At 38.6% G+C, this 24,920-nt stretch overlaps 1 protein-coding gene across 1 annotated transcript; it reads left to right on the top strand.

Moving 5' to 3' along the window:
* The first annotated feature begins 538 nt into the window (after positions 1–538).
* LOC133557074 (uncharacterized) lies at positions 539–24,489 on the top strand. The gene is made up of 2 exons (XM_061907336.1): positions 539–646; positions 23,832–24,489. Exons 1-2 carry the CDS (start codon positions 572–574, stop codon positions 24,360–24,362), a joined length of 606 nt encoding a protein of 201 aa, XP_061763320.1. The 5' UTR covers positions 539–571; the 3' UTR covers positions 24,363–24,489.
* Positions 24,490–24,920: the final 431 nt, after the last annotated feature.

Raw genomic sequence — 24,920 nt, 5'->3', positions numbered from 1 at the left:
TCTATTATACAGCATTATTCACAAGTTAATAATATAAATACAGTTTAATATACAGCATTATTCACAAGTGAATAATATAAATACAGTCTAATATACAGCATTATTCACATTTGAATAATATAAATACAGTCTATTATACATTCAAGTACAGTCAAAAAGAAACATATGCATTATACAGTCTGATGGCTGTCGCTATGAAGAACTTCTTTTGTCGTTCCGTTTGTGTGTTGACTGTCACTGTCACATGTTTTTTAATTATTTATATGTGTCTATTTAACCTTTATTTAACTAGATAAAAACCTAATGAGGTCCAGATCTATTTCACAAGGGGACTCGTGCAATAAGCATGAAACTGTAGGACAAAATCACCACATTAAAACACAGGCACTGTTCGTATCACGCCGTCTATCTCTCAGGATAGAACAGAAGGCTCCGAGTGGAAGAAGTTCAGAGAGTTTTAATTGAGTCTGTGGAGTATTCCATGCCGAGGGGACAGCAAAACAGAAAGCTGTTTTCCCAAATTCAGTTCTCACACGAGGAAGTGTTCAAACACAAGTGATGTTGGAACAAAATGTGTTACGTAAGGTGGCATGTTTGCAGTGGTGGTGTCCTCAACATGCAGAAAGGACATGAAAGCAGCATGCAGGTAAGATGCTTATTTATTCTCAATAAGCGAGGGGAAAGAAATACATAGGGGGCGGGAAAATGCAGCTCAGCTTAACACCGGAACAAGCAAAGGCTCTTGACAAGTAGGAGAAACCAAAACGAAAACTGTGGCATGAAGCGAGCGAGACTTCCTGGCAGAATGAGGCGTGAAGCAGGGGTATACAGTATACTGTATTTTCCAGACCATAGAGTGCACCGGATTATAAGGCACACTGCCAATGAATGCCCTATTTTGGTATTTTTTCATAAAGTAGAATTATAGGGCGCGTTAAAGGAGTCATATTGTTATTACTTTTTTCTAAATAGAAAACGCTTCCTTTTGGTCTACATAACATGTAATGCTGGTTCTTTGGTCAAAATGTTGCATAGATTATGATTTATAGATCATCTTCTAGCTGCTTTCTGACAGTCGCTTCCGAATGCGTCATTTTGTCTTATTTACATGGCTCACCTTCGGCAGTGTCTTCTCTCCGTCGTCTTTGTTGTAGTGGTGTAGCGTGCAAGGATGGGAGTGGAAGAAGTGTCAAAAGATGGAGCTAACTGTTTTAATGACATTCAGACTTTACTTCAATCAATAACGGAGTAGCATTTCCTCATCCAGAAACAACAACAAAGAAAATGTGTCCCGTGAAAAACCGTGCGACTCTAATAACTAAAGTTCTTTGGGTGAATAATGTAAACATTACTACACCCGTATGTTTTAGCGCGTTCATGGCGAGTTTATTGACAGATATAAGTAAGAACTTTACACTACTTTATATAAGAAATGGCAACAGTGGAGGATGAATGTCACATAACAAGAAGATAGAGGAAAAATAAAAATCTTATCGACTACGGTGTCTCACAGACTCCAAATGCGGATGCGTGCAATTTTTCAGGATTTATGCAGATCCAAAATACAGACCAGCAGGTACCAGAAGGTAAAAAAAGTTGTTTTTGCATAATATTGCGAAACAAATCATTAGCTAATACGTCTTGCCTTATACACACACCATAATAGTACTCATGTTTAATGCGTCGAAAATCCTGCAAGTAGTGCGGCTTCATAGCTCACCAAAGTCGTATTGAAACATTTTGATGGATTTTTGAACGCCGTGTGTAATGTTCTATATTTTCAATGAAACATTTAAAATGTTGGTGTTGTTTCCTTAAGAAGTAATGTCATCATAGTGCAGTCTACACTTATCTCTTATTTTTGACTGCCATCTACTGGTCACACTTATCATTACCCCATGTACCAAATAAAATGGCTTTGAGGTGGGTTAGCTCAACTAAACTAATTCCTTACATTAGGCGTACCAGTGCACTGTTGAGTTTTGAGGGGGAAAAAAACATTTTAACTGCGCTTTATAGTCAGGAAAATATGGTAGGTCTCTGATTAGTGACTAGGAGCAGGTGAGTGTCCCACCCACCAATCAGAGGCAGTTGACGAAAATCAGCACCTATGGATACTAAGAAAACCAACAAGGGTGCTGAAACAGAAATAAACAACATCTAAGAAAATACTCAACTAAACCTAACATGACCCAGGCAATAGATGATCAGAAATGCATAGAAACTGTTTATTCTCTGAAGTAAAGTGGACAAATAGGGAGGAATTCAACCACAAATAGCCTTATACAAATGACCATTGGTCACGATATTTTCAAGTGATACAGAAAATGGAAAAAGCAATTAAGGAAATCTCAATAGCGTTACTGTGCATCAACAACCAATCATTTCAAACAGTTACATTTCCAAACCAAATTCACTGAGCAAATCTACACATTTATAAGACTGAAAAAAACAGATATTTACTTACTTTCACAATGTTTTAAAATCTTTGGATAATGATTTACCATCAGATTGGACAAATACATAAAAAAAGAGAAACAATGTGGCTACGGAGTTAATGTATGAGAATTAATGGCAATAATCGAAATAAACAGTGTGCAGATGCAGTGTTTAAATAGACCTAACAAAAGCATTTGACACAATAATCACAATCCATCCATTTTCTATTGCTTGTCACTCTCAGGGTTACGGGGGACTTGGATCCTATTCAGATATCATTATCAAATAATTAGAACGGTATGACATAAGAGGGTTGGACTTGAACTGGGTACATCAAGCTAGACAAACATACGTCAACAGCTTTAAATAAATCTTGCAGTGAACCCCAGGGGTTATTACTGGGACCAAAATTGTTCAATCTTTTCATAAAAGTCATTTGTAAAGTTACAAAATACTTGAAGTTAGTACTATTTGCAGATGATACGACCACATTTAGTTTGAGAGAGAACAAACAGAAGCTATTACAATTAATAACAGAAATATGAACGAACTAAAGAGGTGGTTTGACAAAAATAGACTGAGTGAAACTAAAATAATGTTATTTGCTTATGGAAGGAGTGGAAGTCAAACACATATATTAAGACTGAGTAGACATTAACAGGGTAAAATTAATAAAATTTTTAGGTGTAATATTAGACCCTCTTCCACCAAAAGTCCAAAAAGTTTCCGAAACCTTTAGTTTCTGGAAATAAAGGTTCCCGTGTGGTTTGGGTTCCCACCATGGGCGTCACTAGACCTAATACTGTACTGGGGCACACCTGGAGCACAAATAATTCATGTGAGCGTGCAAAGCGCGCAAGCAAAAACATTTTTAGCACTTATTTATCATAAAAAATACATAAATAGCGCTTTAAACTATGAAATCATATCAGATTATGTTTTATGGATCTTTGATTAACCACCTGAAATTAACTAATGCATTTGACCTACTTGTGCACTTTTTTACTCCAGACTCCTAAACTGCTACTGGTAAAAGCAAAAAGGAAGAGCAATGAATCTTTTGAAATATATATTGCAGTAATCATCTGCAAATGTAACATCTACAAAAGTAAAACACAAAATAAAGCACCACTACATCTCTGGGTTCTTTTATATTATTTAATTTCCATTTATGGCAATGTGGCTAATCCTATTTCAGATACACAAAACTATAAAATATACACAAAACAATAAATCCACAGTAGTAGAATAAATGAACAGCTGTTGTGTGTCTGTTCAGGGAATCATTTTGTGAGAAGTAAACTGTAACGTCTCGTTTACATTTTTGCAAAGTGGTCAATCACTCTGGACAGACATGGAAATATTACAGTAACTGTTATACAGTTGACCAGTGGTTCCCAACTGGTGGGTCGTGACATAAAAGTGGATTGTGTGTCATTTTCAGTGAGTCGCAGTCAGATGTTTGCATGGAAAAAAAAAAAGTTTAGGGAGAAAAAAATCTAATTGTGGCAACAAAACCAGATATTTTTAGCCATTTTTCTAGTGACTATTAGTGAGTATTTTAGCAAAAGGCAAACCGACTAACAAGTTGGAGGAGGACCCAGGACAGAAATGGAAATATATTTTTTGAAAATCTAAATGGGGCAACAAAACCCAATATTTTCAGCCATCTTTCTGAAAACAAATACAGAAATGTTACTATTTTTTCTGGAAACAAAACCAGATGCTTTAGCTGTAGCCATTTTTCTGGTGACAAAACAAGATTATTTTAGTCAAAGTCACACCGATTAACAAGACAAGTCTACTGTGCTATTTTTCTGTGTAATAAACTTGAATGATTTAAAAATTTGGCTCACAACTTGATATGGAAAAATGTTTTTCTTCCTGAAGATAAACCATTTGAGAAGCACTCAACTCACACATGCTTACCCCAAATCATCATTGATGCAGAACCAGCAGACAATGACCAACATTATGTTTCATGTTCATTGGAAATTCCCCCGACAGCTCGTACAGCAAATAAATATGTTTGTCTTGATACAAGGAATAAGGTTAGCTAACTTAGCATCAACTTAAGACAATGATGTTGCCTAGCTAGCTAGGACTTCACTTACATCTCTCATTCCTCGCTTCTTCTCTGCTGCGGGCGAATAACTTTCTTAGATCCATCTAGGAGTTACAGTTTGAGTCAAATCAAAATCAAAATAATGTAATTAACAAATTGTTGTTGGCTAACGTTACCTACCTCACGCAGTGATTCTCATACTCTCTCTCTCTCTCTCTCTCTCTCTCTCTCTCTCTCTGTCTCTCAACCGAAGTCTCATCCACACGTGAATAAATTACCATATTAATTAGCCATGTGCTCATTGTTTTGTGGAGTGAATACAGTAGCAATCAATTACCATACTAAGTAGTATGTGTGCTGTTGTCTATTTTATGTAGACTTAAAACTCTGAAGCGTTTTTTTTTATTGGTGAAATTTTTACTGGGGCACTGCAGATCAACGGTGGGGCACGTGCCCCAGTGAAATCTGTCTGGCGACGCCCCTGGTTCCCACCATATTTCACAGCTCACGGTCGTATGGATGAGTGGTACAAAATATTGCTACATTAATGCCATGTAAATAAACAAACAGTGTGAAATCAGATTATTTTTCTTAATCTCAAAATAGATAAAATACATAGCAATTTTTTACAAAACAACATGATTTAAAAACCAAATTAACATAAAAATTAAGGCTTTTGTCCAACAGTCAGAAGTCAGCCCCTCAGTAAATGATTAATTCATGAGGGTCAGGCAAAGTACGTCAATATTAAATGTTATTATAAATGTGCCAGTTACTACATTACATATACACTTACATCATGTATATAAAACCTCAACGAAGGTGTTTGGATGTTTTTTTTAAGGCTCCATTGTTTGCAGACTTTTGATCGCATTTATTTAAAAATTTAGAATGCAAAAAAATAACTACATCCATCGTCTTGTCCAGACCTGGGAAAATTAAGACTTGGGGGATTTTCAATCTGGCCTGCCGGACATTCCCAAATATTTATTTAGATCTTTAAGATGTAAAGTGTAGCTGCCATTATGATGTGCAGTCATGTTTTCTAATGACCGTAAGTCTTCAACTATGCAAAGCATTTCAATGGTTGGAATCTGTGCTTATGGATGATATACCAGTTACTATGGTCATCTAATTAGTTACTATGGTAATCTAATTAGTTACTATGGTCATCTAATTAGTTACTTACTATGGTCATCTAATTAGTTACTATGGTAATCTAATTAGTTACTATGGTCATCTACGTCACAGCAGCTCAGACGAGGCACCGAGCAGTGTGGGTGGGAAGCGTTTCCACAGACGCGGAAGGAGCTCTTCACAACAAAGTTCTAAAGCTTAGTGATGTATCAGATTGTAGGTGGGTTTATTTTGTACCCTTCGCGTTCATATTTCACTATTTTTTGCATTTTTGTTTGGTTTCATTTGATTATAAAATATGTCGATCGAAAGGGGGTGTGACGTTGATATTTTGTCAATATTCAGGTTTTTATACTTCATAGAAAAATTTTAAATTCCATTTAGTTTTTTTAAGGCAGTCAGTCAGAACGTTTTTAGCATTCAATCAGACATTATTGCTAAGTTTTTTATTAGTATCCCTAAAAATAGATATAACGGCCCCCAGACACATTTTTTTCTCTAAATGCGGCCCGAGTCAAAATAATTGCCCAGGCCTGGTCTTATCTCTTATAAAGTCTGTGAATGATAGGAAAAAATCCCCCAGAAAAATGCAGTTGCCCTATAAGAGACACAATCCACTTTGCACACGTTGAGTAGATCAGCTTTGCGTGTGTTATCAAGTTTGCACGTGTTTTAGTACATGCAAAACTTTTGTAAATTAGACCCTCTGTGTCTTACTGCAATGCCTCGTTATTCGCCTTAGCTCTCTTAATTACTTCAACTGCTCCTTTGTATTCATGACACTTAATTTTATCCCCCGGAGTGCTTTAAATTATGCTGGTTTGCACAGTTGCCCTTTATTAACCTCAGTCTTGCTTTCTCTCGTTTGTAATGTATTATGTAACTTACTGTGTTTTTTTACACCCAAGTTTCCTTCGGTCTCTGCATCCGGAGGGGGAACAAGTAAGCAACATTCAACATACCACAACTCAATGTAAACATCCGCTCATCTTAATTACCATTTAGCTGACTATGGGTGTTTCCATGTGTTGTACATAATCCCACTTTAGATGTCAATTGCTAATATGTTAATGAGTAACTCAAACTTTGGTATTCCTTCCTCAGCAAATATCCTCATCCTACAAAATAAGACTAATAGTCAAGGGAGAAGTCCAAGATGGCCTTAGTTTTCTGGAAATGTGACCAACAAAACAGTGAGGTTAAATATCCCTGGTATAAACCTGCAAAATCAATTTGGAATTATACAATAAATGACCCTGTTCTATGAAATTTGACATTGAATTACCCATTACTCTTAAAATGCTCACATCATCGGAGATAAATGCCCAACAACACACACTGAATAACGGCATCCTTATGAATGACGACATAAGGAATGTTGCTTTTATTCAGGGCCGATTCGAGGCAGGCATATATGAGGGGGCAGTAAGAAATGTGAAGAGAGCATCAAGTATACACACTGCTCCATGATGCTACAGCACTTTTTTTTCTGTTATAATACAGTAGAAACATTGCCTTTTTCATAGAATTTGGTTATTAGCAATGGTATGGGCCTAATTTACTAAGATCCAAAAAACACGCGGTAAACAGTGTGAGCATTCTATAAAATAATGTGTACTAATAGTGGATGTGTTACGTGATTTATTAAGACTGCCTGTGCATTGTATAGTATTTAAATGCGTGTACGATACGGAGCATTGTATAGTATTTAAATGCGTGTACGATACGGATCATTGTATAGTATTTAAATGCGTGTACGATACGGAGCTTGTGAGATCGACAAGCGGATCGGTGCGGCGTTTTCAGTAATGCGGATGTTGTATCGATCCGTTGTGGTGAAGAAGGAGCTGAGCCGGAAGGCAAAGCTCTCAATCTACCGGTCGATCTACGTTCCCATCCTCACCTATGGTCATGAGCTTTGGGTAATGACCGAAAGGATAAGATCACGGGTACAAGCGGCCGAAATGAGTTTCCTCCGCCAAGTGGCGGGGCTCTCCCTTAGAGATAGGTTGAGAAGCTCTGCCATCCGGGAGGAGCTCAAAGTAAAGCCCCTGCTCCTCCACATCGAGAGGAGCCAGATGAGGTGGCTCGGGCATCTGATCAGGATGCCACCCGAACGCCTCCCTAGGGAGGTGTTTAGGGCATATCCAACCGGTAGGAGGCCACGGGGAAGACCCAGGACACGTTAGGAAGACTATGTCTCCCGGCTGGCCTGGGAACGCCTCGGGATCCTCCGGGAGGAGCTAGACGAAGTGGCTGGGGAGAGGGATGTCTGGGCTTCCCTGCGTAGGCTGCTGCCCCCGCGACCCGACCTCGGATAAGCGAAAGATGATGGATGGAAGGATGGACGATACGGAGCATCACCAAGGAGACAATCTCGTTTACTGCACATTCATGTTATCATGCTCCGACTAGTGGTGTTTCGCTATGTTTTCAAACATGCAGGAGACATTACCACTTTTCATGGGCATTTTAGAAGGAGTCGTGCAGTGTATTTAGTGTGGAACTCATTTTGTTTCTTTTTTTTTATCACTGAAGGTACATGGGAGGGAGGCTGAACGTGCTCTATACGTAAAAATGCATACTTCAATATTTTTTTCCATATATGAAAAATATCTTAATAATATACAGTATATTTTGTGTGAAAGTATTTATAAAAACACTAACAAAAAGCATCAATTGAATTTGTTTTAATCAGCCCCTTAAGGCCTCTACTCTAGCAGCTATGAAATCTTAAAATTATGTTGCTGAATAAACAATATGTCTATAATGTGTGCCTTTGCAGCATGAGCACTGATCCAGCAGTCATGTGTTGAAATGACAGTTTGCACATTTAGTAAATACAACGCAAAATACTGTTTGCGAAACGGTGTGTAACGCGTGCTAAATAATTACATTTGCCTTTTCTCCTTCCAGTATTGTGGGCGTTTTGATGATCGGCATATTTTTAGCATATTAATTAAAACCGGGAGGCAAAATGGATTGCATGCCTTATTCTACTCAGACCCAATCAACTTTGCACAAACTTAGTAGATCAGCTTTGCGTGTGCAATCAGGTTTGCACGTGTTTTAGTACATACAACATTTTAGTAAATCAGGACCTGTGTCCAACTTCAACCTGGAGTAGAAGATTGCACTTTGTCAGGCCTCTACCGTCACACCTGTTCAACTTGGGTGTCCCATCTGAATATTAAGCTCTTGCTGGTAGCTCTCAACCACAATAAGATGACAATCCTCCAGGAGGCAAACCATAAAACAAAATTGAAATAGATAAAATAAAGTATCCTTCATCCACATTTTAACAACCATCACAACACTTATCTTAACTTGATGGTCTAACTCTTAAACGGAATTTAACCTTGAGTAGGATTTTACCGAAATAGTCACGAAATAGTCAATATTTACAAAATTGAAAAGTACAGTAGTCTTATCAATAATAAAAAAATATTATTCTCAAACAAGTTTATCGCTATGACAGCTGCATCACGTATCTGCATTCTCCACTCATTCTCACACACATACGCACACACACACACACACACACACACACACACACACACACACACACACACACACACACACACACACACACACACACGTGTACAAACACAGAATCACTTCTCAGCACTGCCTACACTCTTGACATAGTAATGTTTTTTGTTTTTTTTCAAGTTGTGCTTTATTGTTACAACCAACAATTGTTGTCCCTGTACTTTTCAATTACCGGCATATCTTTTTCATTGTGTGCTCTGACCAGTAAGCATGTAGACACTTGCGGCGTGAGGAAGTTCACATTGTATATTATCGGACTGCAAGCAAAGCATGTAGACACTTGCAGAGTGAGGAAGTTCACATTGACACTAACAATGGTAGCCTACATATTCGTTTTCATCACCGCTTAAACAGAAATAGCAACTGATAGCTCTCTTCGATGAAACAGCTCATTTCGAAAGAACACCGGAAGCAGTGAATACACACAGCTTTGACTTACAGTTGTGCAGATGTCACGATCGATAGCTCGCCTGCTGATGGCATCATCCATCCATCCATTTTCTACCGCTTGTCCCGTTCGGGGTCGCGGGAGTGCTGGAGTCTATCTCAGCTGCATTCGAGCGGAAGGCGGTGTACACTCTAGACCAGTGGTTCTCAAATGGGGGTACGCGTACCCCTTAGGGTACTTGAAGGTATGCCAAGGGGTACTTGAGATTTTTTTTTAAATATTCTGAAAATAGCAACAATTCAAAAATCCTTTATAAATATATTTATTGAATAATACTTTAACAAAATATTAATGTAAGTTCATAAACTGTGAAAATAAATTCAACAATGCAATATTAAGTGTTGACAGCTAGATTTTTTGTGGACAAGTTCCATAAATATAGATGTTAAAGATTTCTTTTTTTGCGAAGAAATGTTTAGAATTAAGTTCATGAATCCAGATGGATCTCTAGTACAATCCCCAAAGAGGGCACTTTAAGTTGATGATTACTTCCATGTGTAGAAATCTTTATGTATAATTTAATCACTCGTTTATTTTTCAACAAGTTTTTAGTTATTTTATATATTTTTTTCCAAATAGTTCAAGAAAGACCACTACAAATTGGCAATATTTTGCACTGTTATACAATTTAATAAATCAGAAACTGATGACATATGCTGTATTTTACTTCATCTCTTTTTTTCAACCAAAAATGCTTTGCTCTGATTAGGGGGTACTTGAATTTAAAAAATGTTCACAGGGGGCACATCACTGAAAAAAGTTTGAGAACCACTGCACTAACCCCTTTCCACCATGCTGTGATGGCATCATACAAAAATAAAATGTGTCCTCTTCACTTTCTCCCAGGTGTTCACATATTGTGATGTAGAACATGTTAAATCTTCAACTTTTTGTTTCAGGCGCCTTCGCCGCCGGTGAGACATTCAGCTTCCTCATCTCCCAATAACAAAAGCATTTGATCGTCTCTCCTTCATCGCTTAGCCCCACCCTCTGTCATATTGTACATATTGGAGTGTACCCCGCCTTTCACCCGTGGGCAGCCGAGATAAGGTCCAACACCCCCCGCAACCCTAAAAGGGACAAGCCGTAGGAAATGGATGGTTTCTGACAACTACTCGTCTTGTTTTGAATTTGTCGACACTGGTTTACTGAGGGCTGAGAGGGGTGTGTGTGTGTGTGTGTGTGTGTGTGTGTGTGTGTGCGTGTGTGTGTGTGTGTGTGTGTGTGTGGCCATAGGAAGATGATATCATCCGACTGTTGTAGCATGTCCCTTTTTCACCTGACTTTTACGCTATTGCGGACAATTTAGTCAACTTGTCATGTACAAATTTTGTGGGTATATTAAAATGTACTTTCTCAACTTCAAACATTTTAATTTGATGGGGCAAGACATTTATTTCCGGGGGCTCTGCCGGCCCTGCTTTTAATGTTCCAGGAAGAGCTAGAAGCGTAATAATCACAGGGTGTCCAACAACATTTTCTCTGCCAATGACTGGGAGTTGATCCCTGCAATGACGTCACAGAGCTCAGTCTGTATAATCTACTGGCCTTCATATGATCTTTGAAACACAGAGGGAAATAAAAAACCCTTTCTACTCATAAGAAGGTCTACGTGCAATGGGTTACATAATGATTCTTAAATTACATCCTACTAATCAGGTGTGGCAAAGCCTTCACTAACGAGCAAATATCTCAAAGACTATCTGTTCACTTACTGTTCATTAGCTACCGAGAACATTTAAAGCATAATCATATCCTTTTTAGTATGCAAACATATAAATATTCAACAACAATAATATTTCTATTCAACCTGTAGCATCATTTCCAATTGCACCAGGACATAAAAAAATAGTCTGGCTGCATATACTGTACGTCAAACTTCAATGTACCATAAATCTGGGCATTCATACCAAGTACTGTTATGCTGCTCTCAAAACGACAGGGTCAACAACAAAAATAGCTTTCATGGGCTTGTCAGTGAGATTTTTTCAAATAATTGCCTAATTTGCTGTCAAATTTCTCATTCAGAGGCATTCAACAAAGCAGCTCTGATGAACAGCACAATAAAAGCCTTCAATAAGATGGAAATAACTGCACTTTTCCGCTGAGTCACATAGCTATAAACATTCTGTTATAAACGCATGCCTATTTTCTACATTGTAACCTGAAAAGTACTGATGCAATTTTTAAACTGCTCAAAGTGAAAAAATAAAATCATCCCAAATAATGGAAGCCGGCGTCATTGTCTGATAAAATCATCTGCCACGTGGCGTGAGTTTGTCACATTAGCTCAGGGTCAAACCAAAAGTGGTGAGTCCAATGCATTAAATTAAAAGAAAATATATGTTCATATTTTATTCCACAGCAACATTTTGTGACACACAAACTATACTATACCTTAGTTTAAGTTTAGTTTAAGAGTCCCAAAAGGTATAAAGATTACAGTTGGTACAAAATGCGGCTGCTAGACTTTTGACAAGAACAAGAAAGTTTGATCACATTACGCCTGTACTGGCTCACCTGCACTGGCTTCCTGTGCACTTAAGATGTGACTTTAAGGTTTTACTACTTACGTATAAAATACTACACGGTCTAGCTCCATCCTATCTTGCCGATTGTATTGTACCATATGTCCCGGCAAGAAATCTGCGATCAAAGGACTCCGGCTTATTAGTGATCCCCAAAGCCCAAAAAAAGTCTGCGGGCTGTAGAGCTTTTTCATTTCGGGCTCCAGTACTCTGGAATGCCCTCCCGGTAACAGTTCGAGATGTTACCTCAGTAGAAGCATTTAAGTCTCACCTTAAAACTCATTTGTATACTCTAGCCTTTAAATAGACTCCCTTTTTAGACCAGTTGATCTGCCGTTTCTTTCCTTTTTCTTCTATGTCCCACTCTCCTTTGTGGAGGGAGTCCGGTCCGATCCGGTGGCCATGTTCTGCTCGCCTGTGTGTATCGGCTGGGGACATCTCTGCGCTGCTGATCCGCCTCCGCTTGGGATCCGCTTGAGATGGTTTCCTGCTGGCTCCGCTGTGAACGGGACTCTCGCTGCTGTGTTGGATCCGCTTTGGACTGGACTCTCGCGACTGTGTTGGATCCATTATGGATTGATCTTTCACAGTATCATGTTCTCATAGTCATCATTGTCACCGACGTCCCACTGGGTCATTATTGTCACCGATGTCCCACTGGGTGTGAGTTTTCCTTGCCCTTATGTGGGCCTACCGAGGATGTCGTAGTGGTTTGTGCAGCCCTTTGAGACACTAGTGATTTAGGGCTATATAAGTAAACATTGATTGATTGATTGATTGATATCTCATCAAAGGTCCATGAGCTGTCCCTCAAGAGTGTGTTGTCCAAAATCTAAACGATATGCTGAAGTTTAGTTTAAAAGTACCGTCATTTCCGGACTATACCGTCATTTCTCGACACTTTAAACCCTGTGCTCTGTACAGTGGTGCGTCTAATTTATGGATTTTTCCAGGTTCACATGCCGCCAAAAAATTTACCCTCGTCAGATCAGAACCATGACATTGCCGAACGGGTCACGGGGGACCAGTGAAATTGTTCACATTCAATCAAACCCACTCGCACAATCATTCAGTCAGCCATTTAGTGTGTTATAGACTCACCCTCATCAAAAGACGAAATGCACACGGCGTAGCCGCAAAGTCGAAACATCCGCGGCACCGGGCAGAAATCTACCTCGAAAGGTTAGACCACCACTAAATGAAATCAGATGGCATGACTGCCAAGGCGACCCAGAAGAGAAAGTGAAAACGAGGCTGACAAAATGCTGGAGGAAGCAACTCCGACACCAAAGAAGACAGCGTCAGTGCCCAGAAGGATAAGAAGGACGAAGACTGTGCTCAATGACTTTTCCCGTATGCTACTTTGTATCGTGTTACGTGTCTTTTGATACATTTATTAATGAACACAAGCGTGTACACCTGTGGCCAATATTTAAAAACATTTTTTTTTTTAAGTCTAAAAATTGTTTGTTTTACATGCGCTCTATGGTCTGGAAATTACTATATGTTTTGTGTTAGGTTAAGTTAAAGTACCAATGATTGTCACACACACACTAGGTGTGGTGAAATTTGTCCTCTGCATTTGACCCATCCCCTTGATCACTCCCTGGGAAGTGAGGGGAGCAGTGGGCAGCAGCGGTAGCCTCGCCCGGGAATCATTTATGGTGATTTAACCCCCAATTCCAACCCTTGAGGCCAAGTGCCAAGCAGGGAGGCAATGGGTCCCATTTTTTTTTTATAGCTTTGGTATGACGTGTGTCTGTAGCTTTAATCCTAATTAACTGTGGGGGGTTTTTTTCAGAAAAGTGCTTCCATACACTTTATTCACTTTTTACATCTACAGTGCACTGTCAAATATACTGGATGTGATATATCAGACACAACAATGTAAGTTTGATTGGTGTGGGGAGAAGGGCAGCACAACCTTATGCAACATAAGCATAAGGTTAAACCCCAAAAAAGGGTTTAACAAAACAATTAAGTACTTAGACTTATTACTGAGATTATATCAGGGTTTGTTTAAACCCTGGGCATTAATCGAGATAAAGATAAGATAAATACATACAAAATCAGCATTTATAGTGTACTTTCTATTGAGAGGTAGCTGTCCCCATTCCTGACCCCTACATTCTAATTTAGAAAAATACAGCTGGAAAAATGTTTAAAATTTGTATCAATAATGTGATTTAAAATATTTTTATGAAAAATTTCAAACAGAGGTTAAAATACTTAGATTTATTGCAGATTAAATTAAAAAAAAAAAAAAAAACATCGTCAAAAAATCATGTCCTTGGTTTTCTGTCACTACCAAAACACAAGAGTTTTAGAGGAGCCCCTAATTCAAAATTTAAGCCACACCCCTACATTCTTGACCAGGATTTAACATTACATTTCTGTACCACATGGCTGCATGGTAAGTCACTTAATCCCATCGTTTTTAAATACATGTTTTTTGAAAAGTCTTAAAAACTATGAATACAAAACACATTCTCTTCAATTATGGAAAGTTTTTCAGCTTTTATGCAACATTTTATGGTTGTAATGTACAGCCTGGGCTCGGGATCTTTCTGTGTGGAGTTTGCATGTCCTCCCCGTGACTGCGTGGGTTCCCTCCGGGTACTCCGGCTTCCTCCCACTTCCAAAGACATGCACCTGGGGATAGGTTGATTGGCGACACTAAATGGTCCATAGACGGTGTGAATGTGAGTATGAATGGTGTCTATCTGTGTTGGCCCTGAGATACGGTGGTGACTTGTCCAGGGTGTACTCCGCCTTCCGCCCGAATGCATCTGAGATAGGCTCCAGCACCCCCCGCGACCCCGAAAGGGACAAGCAGTAGAAAATGGATAGATGGATGTCACACCCGAAACAGTCACACCCAAAACACATGATAACGTTTTGTTGGTGGCAAAATGAAATGGAAAGTAGTTTAATCCTACCAAACTTTGACTCATTTATTGACTGATTGAACTTAACAAGTTGTACTAAATTGCAAAGTAGACCTTTACTAAGTTGTATATATTGCATTTTGTCCTTAAAATGATAGCATTGTTCAGTGAGAAATTAAAAAACAATTACAAGTTGACCTTTTCTTTCACTTTCTTTTTGGTAGACCATTAAGAAGAAATTGTGCTGCCGAGCATCAAAGAAAAACTTCCAGTGGTTATGAATTGATGTGTTGGTTAGTTAGACCTTGAATTGTGCAAGTCGAACACCACGGTCCCTCCTTGCTGAAGGTCCCTTCTTTGCACAGTAAACATTGAACAGGACTGTTTCACTTTAAGCTTTTATGAAAGGTATTCAATTAAAGCCTCTGCAAACCTCTTGTGCCACATTCTGTAGAGCATGCACAGTAAGAGAACTGCAGACATTAGCAGTATTCACTCAATTGTGTGCATGTACAAAACTCCTAATTCATTAGGTGGGAGGGAATGGACTGACAACCGGCAACCTGTATGAGTGGGTGAACCACAAAGATGGGAGTGTGGGCGAATAGTTTTGGTCAACAAGCCTTGCACATAATCTCTGGGTTCTCTTATCTTTGTTACCAGACAACATTGTTCACCCAGTATGAATGTGGGGGAGTTAAGGCCTCGAGGTTGCAAAATGTTCTGTTTTACAAAATTATTTTCAATTCTGTGCAAGGTGTAAATAGCACATTTGCATGTACAGAATTACCTTTGGACACTATCTGTTACAGATGTTGGAATTTCTGTTTTTCCCTTGGAAAATAGAAAAAAAAAGCAACCAAACACCAAAGACAAACATAGAACAATGATTGTTTCACTGATTGTTTACTTTCAAAGCAAGATGAGCCCTTATTAACTATGTACACTCGAGATTGTCAGCAGCGGGTCGGTGACAATTAGAGGTCTGCAGAGGTACTACAAGGGGGTCGTGAAACTTTTGGTACATTTTTCTTTTTTATGCATATTCTTTTATACTACCCCATATATTTTTCTCAAATTTAAATGTCTTTAAATACAAATTAACATTGATCCAACACACTGTAGTTTATAGATAGCAGCGACAAGGCCAGCCTACCTTAAAGGTTTACAATAAAAACATGAAAAAATAAATGTGTTTTTATATTCATATTAGCATTCAAAATAGCTTGCGATTCGCGCTGGTTAGCCCACTACTTGCCAGCTCACTATTGGCGGCGTTATAATGTATTATTTGAATACCGTATTTCTATGAATTGCCGCAGGGCATATAGTATGCGCCTGCCTTGAATTACTGCCGGGTCAAACTCGCTTCGCAAAATAATTAGCGCATGCTTATTATTACCACCTGGTCAAACTCGTTACGTCACGAGTGACACTTCCCCTGTCGTCCTTTTCAAAATGGAGGAGGCTGATTTCAATACCGGTAATTTGAAATCGCATAAAGGGAATACCATTAAGAGCTATTCAGTATGATTTAAGGTCCAAGCTTACATCACACTCAATTTTTTACTGCATGCCTTTGGTAAGTGCCAGAGTGAGAAGAGGTTTTAAAATAATTAGCGCATGCTTACTTTTACCGCATGCCTTTGGTAAGGGCAGGAGTGAGAAGAGGTTTTAAATTAATTAGCGCCCCGGCGGCAATTCAAGGAAATACGGTATCTTTGTATTGCATTATAACAAGCTACATTTAGAACCAGGTTAATTTCAAACCCTAATTGTATACAGCATATTTAAGTAGCTCAATATCTCCATCAGTTTGGGGGCCTGTAAAACGTTCAATAATTGTGATGTACACAACAAAAAATGCGTTGCATTAAAACAAAAGGTTTCCCTCCACCTCAAGAAAGCTAAAAATAACACAAGCGAAGTGTCAAGCCTGTGTAAGAATTTTGAAGTGACGATGTACATTTCTCCGATCAGTTGTCTTCTTCACTTTTGGAAATATAACATTCTGTCAGTCCACCCCAGGGAAGCAGTGGCTACAATTGCAGCTTACCACCTGTGTGAATGTGAGGTGATCAAACTATGAGTTCTCGATGTCACACGCTTTAAGTTTCAAGAAAAATAAAAATGGAAATACACATTCACCATTTCAGTCTTAATGTTTGCGCTGAAGAAACTTCTGTCTAACTTAAGCTTCAGACTTTCTTTGTTTAATATTGTCATTACTGCCACAAGTGGTGGAAAAGTGTACTACAAGTGAATACAAGTGAGTGAGAAACACTGTTTTTATAGCAACCTGAAGCGATAATTTGTCTATCAATGTCAATCGTATTTAGTTGTCAATATTATTTAGTTAATTAGTGCACTCTCACGCTTTAAGTTTCAAGAAAAAAAGTGCTGTATGATTCCAATCTAATATTACTATACAGTACATATAAACATACATATAAACATATATATATATATATATATATACACACATATATATTTATGTATATATATATATTTATATATATATGTATGTATATATATATATATACATATATATATATATATATATATATATGTATATATAAGATAAATAAATGAATGGGTTGTACTTGTATAGCGCTTTTCTACCTTCAAGGTACTCAGAGCGCTTTGACACTACTTCCACATTCACACACTGATGGAGGGAGCTGCCATGCAAGGCGCTAACCAGCACCCATCAGGAGCAAGGGTGAAGTGTCTTGCTCAGGACACAACGGACGTGACAAGGTTGGTACTAGGTGGGATTTGAACCAGGGACCCTCGGGTTGCGCACGGTCACTCTCCCACTGCGCCACGCCGTCCCTTTTATATATATATATATATATATATATATATATATCTATATATATATATATATATATATATATATATATATATATATATAAACGGTAGAAAATGGACGGATGGATGGATGTTTCAAGAAAAAAGAAAAGTGCTATATGATTCCATGTGCTATAGGATTCCAATCCAATATTATATATATATATATATATATATATATATATATATATATATATATATATATATATATATATATATACATACATACATACATACATACATACATACATATATATATATATACATATACATATACATATATATATATATATACACACACACACATATATATATACACACATATATATTTATATATATATATATATATGTATATATATATACATGTATGTATATATATATATATATATATATATATATATATGTAGGTGTGGGAAAAAATCACAAGACTACTTCATCTCTACAGATCTGTTTCATGAGGGGTTCCCTCAATCATCAGGAGATTTTAATGGAAGCATTCACATACAATGGTTTATATAGAGCACAGAGTGGGTGGGTACAGGCAGGCGTAGGGTGTGGTGATTGGCTCATGTGTTACGTAGGAGGTGTTTCCGTCTGTGGCGGCATGTTGAAATGATTTCACTGCGCTTGTTGAGGGATGATAGATCTGGATGATATATAATAAACAGTTTCTCTTTTAAGCATAGGTTGCATCTTTTATTACCACTGTTGTAAGGTGTGCTGGATGCAAGAATTTGCCATGTTATTGAATATTCAACATTATTGTCTTTGAGGTTCCAAATGTGTTTGCTGAGTTCTGTAGAATTCTGCAAAGTCTGGTTTCTAAAGGAGGCGTTGTGATTATTCCATCTTGTTTTGAACGCTCCTTCGGTTAATCCTACGTACGTGTCGGATGTGTTAATATCCTTGTGTATTACCTTTGCTTGGTAAACGACTGATGTCTGTAAGCACCTTCCGTTGAGAGGGCAATCAGGTTTCTTGCGACAGTTACATTCATTATTGGTTTCAGAGTCGTTTAGTCTGGGGGTAGGCAGTCCTTTTGCAATTGCTTTGTTGTGGTTTGAAATGATTTGTTGCATGTTATTCATACAGCTGTAGCTCAATTTAATGTTGTTCTTGTTGAATATTTTTCTTAGGGTGTTGCCTTTGGGGGAGTGTTTGTCGATCAGAGTGAGGAACTTGCGGCCGATGTTGGTTGAGACGTCTTTGCTGAATGGCGGATTGTACCAGATGATGTTGTTTTGTTTTCTGCTCTTTTTTGGTTGGTTTCCTGAAGTGGGTTCATAGGTGAGGGTGAAGTTGTATCCGCTTTCATCAAGTGCTTTCTGGTACGGGGGGGTTGCTTGGTCGAATTCAGCTTTGCTAGATGACAGCATCGATAGCCTTTTATTAATTCCGGTAGGTATTCTTTTCGTGGTGGTGGGTGGGTGGTTGCTGTCATGGTGCACGTATTGGAGTGTTGTGTTGGGTTTCGTGAATGGTTGGTAGCTGTTATTTCTCAGGTTGAAAGTGACGTCGAGGAAGTTGACGGTTTGCTTGTTGGCTTCAATCGTGATCCGTAGGCCGTTTTCTTTGAAGATTTGGCATATGCGCTTCTTGGTGTTCTCGCTGCTCCTTGGCTATAGGATTCCAATCCAATATTATATATATATATATATATATATATATATATATATATATATATATATATATATATATATATATATATATATATATATATATATATATATATATATGTATATATATGTATATATATATATATATATATATAATATTGGGCTTCACGGTGGAAGAGGGGTTAGTGCGTCTGCCTCACAATACGAAGGTCCTGCAGTCCTGGGTTCAAATCCAGGCTCGGGATCTTTCTGTGTGGAGTTTGCCTGTTCTCCCCGTGAATGCGTGGGTTCCCTCCGGCTGCTCCGGCTTCCTCCCACTTCCAAAGACATGCACCTGGGGATAGGTGGATTTGCAACACTAAATTGGCCCTAGTGTGTGAATGTGAGTGTGAATGTTGTCTGTCTATCTGTGTTGGCCCTGCGATGAGGTGGCGACTTGTCTAGGGTGTTCCCCGCCTTCCGCCCGATTGTAGCTGAGATAGGCGCCAGCGCCCCCCGCGACCCCGAAAGGGAATAAGCGGTAGAAAATGGATGGATGGATATATTATATTGGATTGGAATTCTATAGCACATGGAATCATATAGCACTTTTGTTTTTCTTGAAACATCCATCCATCCGTCCATTTTCTACCGCTTATTCCTTTTTGGGTTCTATCTCAGCTACAATCGGGCGGAAGGCGGTGTACACCATGGACAAGTCGCCATCTCATCGCAGGGCCAACACAGATAGATAGACAACATTCACACTCTCATTCACACACACTAGAGCCAATTAAGTAGCCAATCAACCTATTTCCAGGTGCATGTCTTTAGAATGGGAGGAAGCCGGAGGGTGTATATATATATATATATATATATATATATATATATATATATATATATATATATATATATATATATATATATATATATACTCCGGCTTCCTCCCATCTCCCATGTGCATGTCTTTAGAAGTGGGAGGAAGCCGGAGTGTATGTGTATGTATATATTTATATTTATATATATATATATATATATATATATATATATATATATATATATATATATATACTCTGGCTTCCTCCCACTTCTAAAGACATGCACCTGGGGATAGGTTGATTGGCAACGCTAAATTGGCTCTAGTGTGTGAATGAGAGTGTGAATGTTGTGTGTGTGTTCTAAAAGTGCTGTATGATTCCAATCTAATATATACAGGTATGTATATATATTAGGGGTGGGCAAATTAATGCGTTAATTACACGTTAACTCATCAATCTATTAACGCCGACAATTATTTTATCGCACATTTGCAGAGGTGGGTAGAGTAGCCAGAAATTGTACTCAAGTAAGAGTACTGTTACTTTAGAGATTTATTACTCAAGTAAAAGTAAGAAGTAGTCACCCAAATATTTACTTGAGTAAAAGTAAAAAGTATGTTGGGAAAAAACTACTCAAGTACTGAGTAACTGATGAGTAACCTGTTTGTTTAATGATTACGGCAACAAATAATGCACAAAAACATAAAAATAGCAATGAGCAAATTCACAGCCAGGAATATCTCTTAAGCAACTAAAACAATATTATATATTAAATAATAATACATTAAAATAAAATAAAAATTAAGGCAAATTGAGCCACAGTAACTTAACAGCACCATAGGCTCAGTAGGCATTGATTGATTGATTGATCTATTGATTGATTGATTGAAACTTGTATTAGTAGATTGCAGTACAGTACATATTCCATACAATTGACCACTAAATGGTAACACCCCAATAAGATTTTCAACGTTTATAAATTACTTAATAAATGACCAAGTCGAGGTGATCTACCTCATATATACATATACATACACACATATCATATATATACATACCTTTATATATACAGTATATAATTTATATTTATTTATTTTGCCGTTTTTGTTCACATGTTAAAGGTGTTTTAATGAATATACATGCATGTTTGACATATAGATTCCTATCTTTAATGAAGACAAAAATATAAGTTGGTGTATTACCTGACAGTAGTGCTGATAACGTCCCGGTTTTCAAATGGAGGAGAAAAAAAGTTCCTCCTTCCTGTCTAATACATCATGAAAGTCGTTGGTTTTTGGCATCTTATCTGTCCAGCTTCCATATTCGTTTTTGTACACTTTACAAAAAATACATTGGCGGCAAACTCCGTAGCTTGCTAGCTTGTTTGCTCTAGCTTTCGGAGACTCTTATTTTGTTGGCGCAGGCGCGATGGAGCGGCACTTTTATTGTGAAGACAGGAACTGTGCAATCAGTTTTTGGCTTAGGGTTGGAGGTACGGTTGAAATAAAAAGTGTCTTTTTTCGTTTACACTTTTGATTGATTCATTGATAGATTGAAACTTTTATTGGTAGATTGCACAGTACAGTTCATATTCCGTACAGTTGACCACTAAATGGTAACACCCCAATAAGTTTTTCAATATGTCGGGTTCTACGTGTGACGGTCACGTGACCACCTGGCTCTGTTTGATTGGTCTAACGTCACCAGTGACTGCATGTGATTGGTGAAACGCAGGCATGCGTGGTTCCTACTTTGAATGCGTGTCTGACAAAATCAAAACAAACAAAGCGTGCATTAACAGATCGATAAAAAAAAGTAGCGAGTAGCGACCTGATTGTAGATGAATGGAGCGGAGTAAAAGTAGCGTTTCTTCTCTATAAATATACTCAAGTAAAAGTAAAAGTATGTTGCATAAAAACTACTCTTAGAAGTACAATTTATCCCAAAAGTTACTCAAGTAGATGTAACAGAGTAAATGTAGCGCGTTACTACCCACCTCTGCACATTTGCGTATGTTGTTTACATACTTTTATTTTGTTAACGCCTTTTCTTAACAAGATGGCGTCGCCCGGTTGGGAATTCGGCGTCGAGGGGCTCTTGGTAAAGATGGAACATTTGACAAAAATACCGGACAATTCTGCAAATTTCATGGCTGGCTTACAGCGTGGTCACTCCGGGATCACTTACGACCGCCAGACAATTCTGAATGTGGATAGATCGGGCCGTTTTGGACTGAATGACGCGTGCTCGCTAGACCGGCTAGCTAGCATGGGAATACTTTGCCGGCCACATCCAGCGGCCTATGAGGCAGCGGAGTATTTGTGTTTTCTGTCTATTTATGAATAATGCAGACGAGGAGTGTTGGCTGAGTTCTTAACGTTTGCTTTCAGAGTGTGCATATGACAACATACAAGATGCCGTCATGGCGACACAACCTATACCGGGGTACCGCGCATGCTCGTCACTCCTGTTGCATGCTGGGTAGGGTAGTTTCCCCCCCCCCCCTGGCTCATAACGTCACAATATAGTGCCATGTATAGGCGTTCAGTTTATCAAAGCACCAAGCAAACAATCGCAAAATTCCCATCATATCAATTCCTAGATATGGTCATAATTATTTTAAGTGCACAACGCAGAATAAACACAACATTATTAATATTGCTACTACGGCTAATTTGATCAAACATTCCCTAAAACAGCCCACTACCTATAATATAGGTTTTTTAAACATAAAATCCCTGATAAAAAAAAATGTTTCTGGTGTTACCTCAGATATTGCCTGTTCAGATGTTATGATTGTGGCTCAGAGATTTGTATGTAGATTATATTTATTTTCCATAAAAAACAGGATAACTTAAATACCCTGGCAGTGGTAGTAAGCTTAAATGTGTGTATTTACATTTTTTGAGTTGATTTTCATAAAATATGCTATTTAATTGCAACTGTTTAACAGGGACTGATTTAAACTGTGTTTGCACAACAAATGTTTTGGCGCTATTATTCATGTGGGAGAATATTCCAATAAAGGTGCACTACACACTACTTTTGAATTCATTATTGGGCTTTGCGTATACAATGCAGTTAATCGCGATTAATCAGAGAAATAGTGCGATTAACTCCGATTAAAATTTTTAATCGTTGCCCAGCCCTAACATATATATATATATATATATATATATATATATATATATATATATATATATATATATATATATATATATATATTTATATATATATATATATATACACTAAACAACTAAATAAGATTGACAACTAAATACGATTGACATTGATAGTGAACAAATTATCGCTTCAGGTTGCTATAAAAACAATGTTTCTAACTCAGTTGTATTCACTTGAAGTACACTTTTCCACCACTTGTGGCAGTAATGACAATATTAAACAAAGAATGTCTGAAGCTTAAGTTAGAGAGAAGTTTCCAAAGCGCAAACATTATGACGGAAGTGGCGAATGTGTATTTTCATTTGCACTTTAATTCTATTGACAGTTTATTTGTGGAGAGACGCAGCCGACGGGCCGACAGCGGACTGAGAGAAGCGGTCCTGACCCTGATGGAGGCCAGGAGGCGGGGCATGCGGCGGCGAGGAGCGGCGTGACGCACGCGGAGCGGCACGAGAGCGGCAATCTGAGTCAGGGGCGTCAGACACACACCTGCTCACAATCTCTCCATCTGCTGCTACAGCACAAGAAGGGCGAGGGAGGAAAGACCGGAGAGAGACGGAGGAGGAACGGCAGCACACAGCAACGACACCAGCGACGAGAGCGACCAGGCAAAGACATGAGCCCCCGCGGAAGACGCAACACCCGGCCACTGAAAGGTGCGCGAAGACAAACAGCCAAGAGCGCGCTAGAAAGTGGCGCGACCGATTGGGACCCAATGACGCAGTTTATTGAAACAATAAATGTATATCAACCCTGCTACGGGGTGTTGTGCATCCATGGTCCTGGCAACCCACATGGAGATGGCAGGAAGTCTGTCACAATATTATTTTCATTATTTATCATCGATTTAGTTTAAATTTATTTATTTTTGCACTGGGTAATTGTGTGTAAATATATTTATATTTTTTAGCATTTTTCTGAGTCCCTTTTTGTGAACGACTTTCCCTGTCGCCCCTCGGGTTCCACTGACCACCCAGGAAGGAAATCTCTCGTTTATTTTTCAATAAAGACAGTTTGTTGTGCCGTCGCCGCTCCGGCAGCTCGCTTTCCGTGTCTTGCTTCCTGTTGTTCTCCAGCCACTGCTGCGGACTCTCCGACTCCTTCTTCCCCGATCTGTCCTCCTTCTCCCCTTTTATACAGTGTGAGGAGATAAGTCAACCGTGTGCCGGTGCGCAATCCACGCACCTAAATCAGATTGCGGCATCGCTCCCAGCACGCCCCGCCTCTCCGCTCCACCGCATTCTCCGCCTCCTTGCCGCCATCTTGGGCAGGGCTCCAGCGTGCCTTGCCCCGCTGCTCGTTCGCCGGCTGCGCCTCTCTACACTTTTTTTGCAGTATTTTTTATTAGCATTTTTGTAACCAGTCCGACCTGAATCTTGATAATAATCTTTGTGATGAAGATATGGTTTCATAT

Source organism: Nerophis ophidion, linkage group LG08, assembly GCF_033978795.1.
Source record: "Nerophis ophidion isolate RoL-2023_Sa linkage group LG08, RoL_Noph_v1.0, whole genome shotgun sequence".
NCBI lineage: Eukaryota > Metazoa > Chordata > Actinopteri > Syngnathiformes > Syngnathidae > Nerophis > Nerophis ophidion.
The sequence above is the reverse complement of the archived record's forward strand: the minus strand, read 5'-3'. Positions and strand labels throughout refer to the sequence as shown.

Excerpts from the sequence above, each read along its gene's own strand:
- LOC133557074 (XM_061907336.1), top strand. The coding sequence starts at position 572 with ATGTGTTACGTAAGGTGGCATGTTTGCAGTGGTGGTGTCCTCAACATG. Across the intron at positions 647-23,831 it reads GACATGAAAGCAGCATGCAG|TTTATTTGTGGAGAGACGCA; the intron begins GTAAGATGCTTA and ends TTCTATTGACAG.